The sequence below is a fragment of the Penaeus monodon genome, chromosome 4 (assembly GCF_015228065.2).
Source record: "Penaeus monodon isolate SGIC_2016 chromosome 4, NSTDA_Pmon_1, whole genome shotgun sequence".
In the NCBI taxonomy this organism is placed as follows: Eukaryota; Metazoa; Arthropoda; class Malacostraca; order Decapoda; family Penaeidae; genus Penaeus; species Penaeus monodon.
This window is the reverse complement of record NC_051389.1, coordinates 17087626-17098809: the sequence shown is the minus strand read 5'-3', so window position 1 is coordinate 17098809 and position 11184 is coordinate 17087626. Positions and strand designations below refer to the sequence as shown.

The window sequence follows — 11184 nt, the reverse complement described above, 5'->3', positions numbered from 1 at the left end:
CTGAAATCGGGAGAGGAGAGCATGAAAACTTCACAATCTTCAAATCTATTAAAATAATGTTGAAGAAAAAAGAGAAATAGAATTAAACCATTGAATGTAAAAGTGGAACAACAAATAAACCAATTATTCACACAAACATAATAGGTACACCGTAGATGAAACTGCAACATTATACTCTACAGAATTTGACAAATAACCACAGACAACTTGAAAGCAAAGAGTTAAGCCTAGAAATATCGAACCAGACCCGGCCCTCTTCTGTAATCTGGTATTCCACAACCAAGGACATATTTCGATAGGCAATATTTAAATCTACATATCTTTCACTGAAATGCACCCTTTAATAAATACTTAACCTAGCAGAATAATCGTCTGCATAATGAATAATTAAATAAAGCTCAAACGACGATTAATGATCACAAAAATACTATTGGCAGCACTTGCTAAGTACTTTTACCAGTAATTTCCCCTCCCACAATTAACATGGTAAATCTTAAAACGTCTCTTACCGAGAGTTCCAAAATAGAAATGAAAATCAACCCCTCCAATAACCAAATAATACAACCAGCACTCCGATTCCTACCTTTGGAGTTGAGGAGAGCTTCTCGAGCTGCATTCATCTCCGCTTGCTGAATCGAATGCCCCGACGCCTTGGCCAAACGTCGTCCACGAAAATACACAGCTACGGTGTACACACGTGTGTTGGTGGGGCCCTTGCACTCAATAACTCTATGATAAAGAAGAGTATGCTTATGTCACATAAGAGGGCAATACTATGTGTACTTAGCGGTTTAGTTAAAAATACATCACTGAGTGCAATACTACAATGATGAATACAGCATGCAGCTAGTGATTGCAATGGCAGTACAACTAGTTTACGTGCAGTATCAACTTCCACTTACTTGTAAATGGGAATGTCAGGTTCCCCTCCATCCATAGTCCTCAGGGTCAAGCAACACTGCTGCAATTTGCTCTTGGGATCGTTCCAATCCTGGTTCATGATGAATTGATGCAACCGTGGGAAGAAACACACCTGACAGAAGGCGCGGCAGTAGTCTAGACCCTAAAATCAGCGAAATAGTCATATTTATGATCATAAAAAGAATGTGCTTTTGCAAACATACATTGCTAAATGCCCAGTTCGATGTGACATCACTCGAAGCATCGCTAAGGGCGGCGATCGTGTTTGGCTCAAAACATTCGCAGTCAAGTGTCCGCGAAGTACTACTTGTTCATTGATCACTGAACATCTTGTCTCCCTTCGTTGACAAAGTATTTAACGACCAATTTGACATGTTACAGAGGACAACAAGAAAACGTTAGCTCGAGAAAATCCAGGCAGCGAAGCGCGAAGGGGTTCCTACCGGATAACCGCAGACGAATGGTCAAGTCTATTGGCGGACTGGCCTAACGGGGGAAAATTTTCCAATATTTATTTTTATTTCATAAATTCACCTAGAAATCATTCTTTTGGCATTCATTCGACTTCACTGTAAATCGGGGGAATTGATGTTCCATTTATTTCAACGTCGATAACTGAAATGTTCTTTCACTCCAGAAAATTTCGAAACATCAAGGCAAGAGATGGAGTCACGGGAACATATCATCTCATTTTATAAGGGGGAAAAAACATTGTTCCAATGCCCTGCATGTTAAACATTTACAGAGATTGAATGAAGTACCACTGAAACCTGGGTGCCAGCTTGTTCGCATGGAACCACAATCTGTGTCCGCTGCAACTGCATTTTTGTGTGCTTGAGCATTTCCTTATAGGTTTATTATAACATGCTTACTAAAATTATGAAGGGAAAATAATCAAATATGGTATAAACATTATCAAAGTGAACCTCCTAAAGGTTTGTGCTTTGAAAACCCCGATGAGGGCAGATGTGCATATAGAAGAAAAAAAATACTGTAACGTGTTTTCGATTTTCGAAAACTTCCTTTTGTCCTTAAAGAAAAGATTTACTGTATTTTAAAGTACTTCCCAGAAAACTCTACAAAAAGCTGAAACCTCAACCACTTCTAATGGGCCCTCAGCATAAGGTCTCTTCGGGCCAAATTCCACAATATTAGTGTACTCTGTCAAAGCAACTTCAGGGTTCTGAACCCTCCTTGCTCAAAACTCTTCTTTTGGATTTAATGATCATAAAAGGGTTGCAAGCAGTCAAGTCTGGACTGTGGAAAGGAAATGGCCCAGCATCTTTCCCTTTGTTCCTTCAAAAAGCCCACTGATGTGCAAAAGCAAGCACACCCTATCATTCATGTAGAAGATGAAGATCTTGATGCTGCTGCTGGGCTGTTTCTCCTTCAGCATCTTCAGCAGCTTGGGAAGACAAAGTGTTGTAAACCTGTGGCCAATGGCTACATGACTTCAAATTTTAAACAGAATGAGCTCACAACCATTACCTTTACCATACTCTTAGACTTCCTGAATATCAGAGGATGATTTTATACACCTATTTTACCAGATTGTCCATTATTTTTGGGGGTCACAATGATACATCCAGTTTTCATCACGGGAATAGTGCTGTGCATATCCCTCCACTAAGCCTGGCCAGCTTTTTCTTTTGCCTAATCCATCCTTGTTGATTTCTGTTCAATGGTGATGGTATACAGGATTCATTGGACTCATTGCTTCATTTGTGATTCTAATATTTCAGTGAGGATTCAAATCCTGATTCTTAGCTATAGCCCCCCAATCCCTTGCCTGTTGTTGTCGTGGGGGGGCTTAGGAGGCGGAGACTGGGACCCAATGATGGGGAACCCCCAACCTTGGGACTCACCCTCGACTCAACAAATTTGCATGGTCTTTATTTTCCTTCCCACTTTCTTTTTCTGTCCTTCACCAAACCCCTTCTGCTATTCACCTCCTAAGGTGTGAGAGCCGTGCTGAAAGGATGAAAGGCTGACTTTGTGCCAGTCCTGAACGGCCTGAGGGACCTATGGGCACGGTATTCCCGGGATTTAGTTTATCTAGCCCTTACCCCTCAAGGGGACCCTGAGGGGTGGACTGTTTTTATCCCCAACATAATCCAGGCTTACCATGGCCAGTAATGAAAACTTATCCCCACTATTGGGGGCAATGAGGCTTGCCCCTTTATTCAAATAGCCCCAACGATGTAACCACCAGATTCCCTGACCCCGGGCTCTCCTTTGCCCACGGCTCCGAACACTGCAATAACTACCCCCTCATCAATACCTATAGTACAGTAGCCAACAATCAACCCTTCTCAACTTCAACACATCTACCCCCACAACCTCCACATCAACCACCTCGTCCTCCCTTTTTTAATACCTTACAGCCTATTGCCCACCTCCCCATAACACTACCTCCCCTTTAAAACTATCCATCTTCGTCACGCCCCCGCCCTTCGACTACCCCTATCTCTACAACAATTTTGAATAAACCCTCTTCAGCACAGCCAAATGGGACCCATTTTTTCGTGATCCTCCCACGCTCCCTACTCTGACAACACCCTTTCTTCCAACAATGTCTCCAAAAACAAGTAGGTAAAGTCTCTTTCCGTAGCCGACCCGACCGCTCCCGTCTTGTCCAGTAAAAATCCGAAAACCAAGCTATAGCATTAACAAAACTAAAGACATATATGGTAAACCCATCCTTGCAGAACCCCATCCAACCTCAATACTTGCACCGGAACAGTTTCAATCTCCCCAGCAAATTGCCCAATCTATGACAAAGATTAGTCAGATTGTGGAGAAGATCTACTTGCCTGTCTCACAGGGCTATGATGCAACATCAGTACAATGCTACTCCATTCCCCTAGAGGTCATCGAAAGAAAAACCCCCTAACACAGCCAAAAATTTCCTTCCGTAGGCATGACCTTCCCTTTACGTTTTTACATAGGAGGAGAATCTCCCTGTTCGTCCATACCAACCCCCTCCACGTCAGTGCCAAAATTGTTTGGGGTCTAGGCACCCAGCCAAACATTGCCCTTCCACAGCCAGATGCCCACTATGTGCCCAACCTGGCCATACCCGATCTAACTGTCCTGCACAATCACGCACATGTGCCAACTGTGGCGGCCCCCCTAATGTATTTTTATAGGGGTTGTCCACCTATAAATTTGAGTCTGAGGTAGCAACTCTCAGATTCAAACTTGGACTCACACTACGCGAAGCCAGACAAGAAGCACGTCGACGTGGTTTCTCCCTTACTCCTTACTCCAGTAATACTGCTCATTCTACCAATTCTCCTAAAACCCCCCCCCTCCTACATCTAACCCCCCCTCTTCTACCTCCACCTTCCCCCGTCAAACTCTTTTGCCATCCTAAATCCGACACTCCAATCTCTACTACAGATACTTCAATCACCACTACAATCCCCAAAACCTTCCCTCTCCCTCCTCGCACTACCCGTAACAGACAGAACAAACGTTCCACCCCCTCTTCCCCTACCACACAATCACCTCCACCTTCCTTTGCTCCTATGCTTGAGACACCATTCCTCTCTTCCCCCCTTCACAAGAAATCCTTATCCCCCAAAACTCCCGAACCAACTCAGAAGAGAAGAAACCATTGAAAATATTCAAGATTAAACCCAATGAAAACTGACACTCAACCTCCAAATCTTACAACTCCTCCCTTCCCCTCCAAGTAACTGCTGATATCCATCCTCCTCCTAATGATATCCCCCCCTACACCCTATCCTCCTACCCCCTCCCAACACAGCCCATACCCCCCCCCCCCCAACCCCGCCGCCCACATTAACCCCCCACCATCCCCTCTATCCCCTTTCCCCTCCCTCCTTACGCACGTGAATCCCTATGTAAATCATTAAATCTCATAAAGTCAAAACACACCCCAGACACTCCAATCCCACACATCCTACTGCCGTGCCCACGTTTGAACAACTCGTACCTCTGCTTTCCCCACCTATCCCCCCTTCACTGACCTCCCAACCTATCAGACATCCTTACAGAATCCCACACTTTTTGCTTCAACAAACCTATTCTCTTTCCTCAAACCGCATACATTTTTCTTCATCTAATCTAACTCCTTACCATACCCGACCCTAAAACCCTTTCACTCACCAACCCTTTGCCCACTTAGACAACTAATCAAATAACTCAACCACCCTTCCCTAACATTAACTTTAGTGCTACATGACCTTAGATGTCTAGCACATTTATCTTGCTTTTAACCATTAACCCCATTAGCTATAGTTATTCTTTGGGTTCTCTAGCTTCCACAGAGCAGCAATGTTCTCCAGTGAAAGCTGTATTTGGAACCTTTCCCTATAATCCCGACTTCCCCATTTCCCTTCACTTCTGCAGACTATGGTAGATGGTCCTACAGAAAGAGTGGTATACAGAAGCCAGTTCTAGCTTTTCATGGAACTGCTGTGACCTTAGCCATACAAAAAGTCATTTATCTGGGAGTTATGCTTGGTGGCCCCAGCTGTTTGAAGTCTGTTTCTCTTGTTAACAAATCATGGGAGTGTTCCAAGTCTCAATATGACAGCACATGCATAATTACACATCCAGAAATTCTCTTGGCCCACTTTCAAAGATTAATTCCATGTCTTTTTACATGAAGTAATCAGTAACAAATGAGCCAATATAAGGATTTTCTTTTAAAATGTTACTTTTGTAAGATTTCACTAGAATAAATGACAAGACTTGTTAAATTGTGAATTTGTTCTTCATCTGTCAAATCAGTCTTTCTCATTCTCTACTCTTTTATACAAAAATTGAATCCTATAGATCAAATAGCACTCTCCTGAGAATATCATGTGTCAAGTAAATCAATTATATTATAACTACTGGGCCTACAAGCCACTCTCCAAGGAATGTGGTTTGCAGGCCCAGAGGTCTAACCTTAGATTCTGGTAGGCCTGTCCCACATGAACACTCATGCACTCCTTGCCTCCCTCTTTGCAATACAATTAGAAATTTTATGCAGACACATTTTTGCTTCTTTGCCATTTTCTGGGGTCTATATTTGTCAGTTGTTATGTTATATTCAGATGATAATAGAGTTTTCTTTGAGCAGACTTCATGTTAACTCTCAAGGTAGCTTATACTCTGTGCATTGACAGTAATAATAGGTAACATTGTGTTATTGAGTTCTTTTTATATATTTTTATATTATTAAATTTTCTGAAATTTTCTACACCACTGGTAACAGCTGGAAGGAATAGGTTCCTCATGTGAAAATAGAAGCCTTCCTGAAGATGGCCCTCTCTTAGGCATGGTTGATGGCTAGTAAAATTCATCCCCATGGACCAGTGAAATCTTCGCAAACAAACCCAAGTCAATCTGACTCCAAGTGCTTTGTGCACTCATGACAAGATGTCCCTATTATATTTGACAACAATTTCCCATGATGAGACATTCCTGTCATCCACCCCTCAGTAAAAAAAATTTCATGATGAGACACTCCTGTCACCTGCTTCTTGTAGAATTTTTTTTATGATGAGACATTCCTGTTACCTGCCACTTGTAGAAATTTATTCATGAAAAGGTGTCCACATCACCTAGATGCAAAGGGTTAGAGATATGATTTTTTTTTTACCAAACATATACAACAAGATTGATGGTACAGCTCATCAAACTTTTTTACTACTGCCTGAACTTGAACTTTCTTCTGAGCATTACTGTACCTTGAGCGTTCAGCTTTTATTTCAAGATTTAGTTTCTTTTATGATACAAAATCATAACTTTACATACAATTAAGTCATCTACAGCCTGTTACCAGTCAAAAGAACTACATAAAAGGTAATGATAAACACATTCTTACCTCTGAGAAAATGTGCAGTTTGCTGTTGGCTACCAAAGCTATTATATCATTACTCTTATTTTTTTATTGACATCAAGATTATTTATATAATGGCAATAAGAATTTTTTTAAAATCTTTCTGAAAAATAAGGAAAAGGGTAAACAGGTAGTACTAGTAATGGACCCAGTGGTGACTAAGCTCAAAATTACAGTGGACATGGCATGTATGTCATGCCATCCCAGCTCCAGTGGGCCAAGACAAGACAAGACAAGATAAGACAAAAAAAAAAAATAATAAATAAAAAAATAAAAATAAATAAATAAATAAAAAAAGAAGCAAGTGAGAATGCCAATGTTTTCACCTCCTGCCTTTACACTGAACTGGTCCATAGTTATTATCAAATCCTTACCTGACAAAAATCTGGTATACATCGGAGTACAACATTGACTTTTTAAAGATGGTAATCTATTCTCCAAGCAGGTAACTTAATTTCGATAGATATCAGATTATATGGAGCTTTCACAACACTTACCCTATCAATATAGAGGGCCCCAAGAAATGCTTCCAGCAAATCAGCACGATCCTTTGTTTTCAACTCTGTCTTCAAGTGTGAATACATTGCATATGCTGTCATCCCCAAGTCATCACATACCACAGCCTGGGTCCGGTTGTTTACCAGAGATGAACGGAGTAACTGTGAAAAAGGTGGAAATACAGATTTAAATCTAAGGCATAAATAAACAATCATTGGCACCTTAGCAACCTCTCAGGATTCATCTTATTGAGAGTAAACCTACTGTAGTGAGGATAATGGCCCTGTAACAGGTGAAGTAGATGATATAAATGTTTTTTTTTTTTTTTTTTTTTTGTGAAAAATACTAATAGCTAATAGCTCCAGTATCAACATTCCATTTCCTCAAGAGTATTCAACTAAGCAGTTCAGCTCATAACATAAAAAAACGAACCATTGTTCATCACACACACATCTGATAACTGGGATAGTTAATAGATATAAATGAGCAGTGGACTGTGGTAAAGACTAGATGTGTTGTTCATCTTTCATCAAGTATATATGTGTACTGTAACATGCGAACGCACGCACACACGCACACATGCACCCCCCCACACACACACACATATATAATATAAACATATATGTATATGTTAAGCTACTTACTTTATATAATAACAGCCTTCTGGGTAATGGGTGTTACATATTGCTAAAGAAACAAACTATTACACATTCCAGACATTACACATTTAAAACTGCACTAATAATTGCTTCAGCCACTTACTGAGAGGTGGCCTTCATGATGTTCGGGAAAATATTTATATAAGTACTCAGACGCCACCAACTGGAGGACTGTGTCTCCCAAAAACTCCAGACGCTGATTTGATCCTAGAGTAAGGTTGTTGAAGCCGATGCTGCGGTCAGTGAAGGCTCGAGCCAACAGGCGGATGTGGTTGAAGTGCACACCAATGGACTCCTCAAACTTGGATAAATTCTGGTTAAAAGGAAGAAGTGTATAATACTGCAGTTTCTCTGTCTGTCCTTATCAATTCTTCTGTAGGCTACCTGTGAATCACTAATTTTCTTTTCCATTTTACTCTGGTCCCATCACAAATAAAATTAAAACCAGATACTAACAAAAATAATATAATTGCACTCCACTTACAGTAAGGATTGGGAAGGATTTGATCCACTTTCGGTCCCCCTGCGGCTCTTGCATTTGTATTGGGTGAGGGGGATAGTTGACCCAGATGTTGTGCAACAAATCCTCACCTTTAAACAGGGTCGAACTTAGAACACTGTCTGCTTCCTGGCAAGTGAGAACACCATTATCATTAACAGGTTCCTCAAAAATGTTTAAGAAAAATATATAAACATATATATATATATATATAGATATATATAATATACATATATGTATATTTATATATATATGTATACATAAATATTTATATATATTTTATATATATATACCTATTTATATATATATATATATATATATATATATATATATATATATATATATATATATATATCTTATATATTATTATTATATTATATATATTTATATCTATATTTATATATCTATATTAATATATATACATGTATATATATATATATATATATATATATATATATATATATATATATATATATCAATCAAATGACGGTATGCTCATGTTTGAGCAGCCGTGGACCTCTCCACCATCCTTCGCCACTAAACTCGATCTTACGCTTTTCTTTCCACTTATACCATCGACAGCCCGCAAATATCTTTGATATTGTCGTTCAGTCTTGTCTTCGGTTTGCCTCTTCCTCTGTTTCCTATCACCATCCCTGTCAGCAAGTTTTTCTCAATACTTTTACTTCTCATTACATGACCAATAATTTTAATTTCCTCTTGTTCAAGATGTCCAACAGTCGGTCTTTACAATTTATTTTTCTCAGCACTTCATCATTCGTCTTCTTCTCTGTCCAGCTAATACGCAGTACTCGTCTGTAACACCACATTTCAAAACTATTGATCTTTTTCTTGTCTATCTACTTCAACACCCAACACTCAGAACCATATGATGCAATTGGGAAAACTAATGAGTTCAATAACCTCAGCTTTGTCCGTAAGGTAATGCTTCGGTCTTTCCAGATGTTATTGAGAGCAATTGTGCGTTTTTGGCAATGGTAATTCTTCTTTTTATCTCCGGTGAATCATCATATGTATTAGTTAAAACAGCTCAAAGATAAGTGAACTCTTTCACATTTTCCACAATCATTCCATTGATTGTAACATGTTCATCATTGTTCATTGCCGGTTATCTTTGAATCTTCATGATCTTAGTTTTCTTGGCATTAAGAAACAAGCCAGCCTTTTCGCTTGCTTCTCTAACTTTATCTAGTAGTTGTTGTAGTTTCAGTGATACTGCTAGCAATCAAAACTATATCATGGCGTACCTCAGATTTGATATTTTGTATCCTCCAACATCCACAGTTCCTTCAAAATTCTCTAGAGCACCTCTCATAATTGTTTCAGAATATATATTAAAGAGGTGCGGAGACAGAATGCAACCCTGTCGTACTCCTTGTTTGACTTCGAACCATTCTGTTAACCCATAAGTGGTTCTTACAGCTGCTTGTTGTTGGTCATACAAGGCTTTTATTAATTGGATGATGTGTTTTTGGAAACTTCATATCGTACATGTTATTCCAGAGGATATCGTGATCAACAGTATCAAAAGCTTTCACACTATCGATGAAACACAGGTATAGGTCTTTTTGATGTTCTCTGTTTTTCTCTATGATCAATTTTAAATTTAGAATCTGGTTTCTGGTACCTTTTCCAGGGCGAAAACCCGCTTGTTCGTCTGCAATTTCCTCTCTTAACTTCAACTTCATTCTTTCAGCAATAATTTTCAAAAGAATTTTGCTGCTGTGACTTATTAAGGCAATTGTCCTATTATTGTTGCATTGGAGTGCGTCACCTTTTTTAGGTATGGGAGTAAAGACTGATTTTACCCAGTCTTCTGGCCATTTTCTTTCATTCCATATTTTTGTACAGAGCATTCTTAATTAGTTCTGCTGTTATTTCATCTACTCCGGGGCTCTTGTTATTCTTTACTTCTTTTATGGCTTTTATAACTTCGTCCAGCAGTGGCGGTGTTCATCCTCGCTGTCATTGAGTCTAATTAATGTTTGTTGTTAGATTTTTATTCTTTTTGTATAAGTTGGAACAATATTGATTCCATCTATCTTTGACTTCTTTTCCATCACATAAAACAAGTCCATCTTCAGTTTTGATAGTGTCCATTGTAGGTTTAAATTTTCGTGTGATGTTTCGTACTCCTTGGTAGAGTTCTTTAGTTGTCTTATTGATAGAACAGTTTTCAATTCTCTGGCAATGTTCATTTAAATATTTTTTCCTTATCTTGTCGCAATAATCTTTGAATTTTTGTATTTTGTTTTTTTGTAAATTACTTTTTCAACTGGATTATTGATACCTTTTTATTTTAGGCATCTTCTTGTTTCAATTTCACTTAGTGTTTTTTCAGATATCCAGGGGGAATTTGTCTTTTTCTTTTTGGCGATAGTTTCTAAGCAGTGCTCAGCAGGAGTTCTTTTCCTTCTTCCCACAACTCATTTGGTGTTTTATCATCTTCACATTGATTGAGTATTTCAAATTTGTTTGACACTGCAATTCTGTAATTGTTATCAAGAGTTTTGTAGTCGAGCTTTAGAGGTGGTATTGGACGCTCCATCTTTTTGAGTCTTATTTTAAAGTCGATAGTTAGTAGTTGGTGGTCACTGTTGCAGTCGGCACCAGGTCTTGTTTTGGAATTTTTTATGCAACTCTTCCATTTTTGGTTCAGCACAATGTAGTCAATTTGGTTGCATGTTCTTTTGTCTGGTGAAAACCACGTGTACAAGTGTCTTGGGTGG

The 11184-nt window shown here is 39.1% G+C and overlaps 1 protein-coding gene across 1 annotated transcript in view; it reads right to left on the bottom strand.

Annotated features, from left to right (window-relative positions):
* LOC119570620 (ribonuclease 3-like) overlaps positions 1-11184 on the bottom strand; it is a 32822-nt gene that overhangs the window by 5588 nt on the left and 16050 nt on the right. Inside the window, 5 exon segments of the mRNA XM_037918292.1 lie at positions 584-729; positions 903-1063; positions 7276-7437; positions 8039-8248; positions 8420-8563. Of these exon segments, the coding sequence (XP_037774220.1) occupies positions 584-729; positions 903-1063; positions 7276-7437; positions 8039-8248; positions 8420-8563 (823 nt within the window).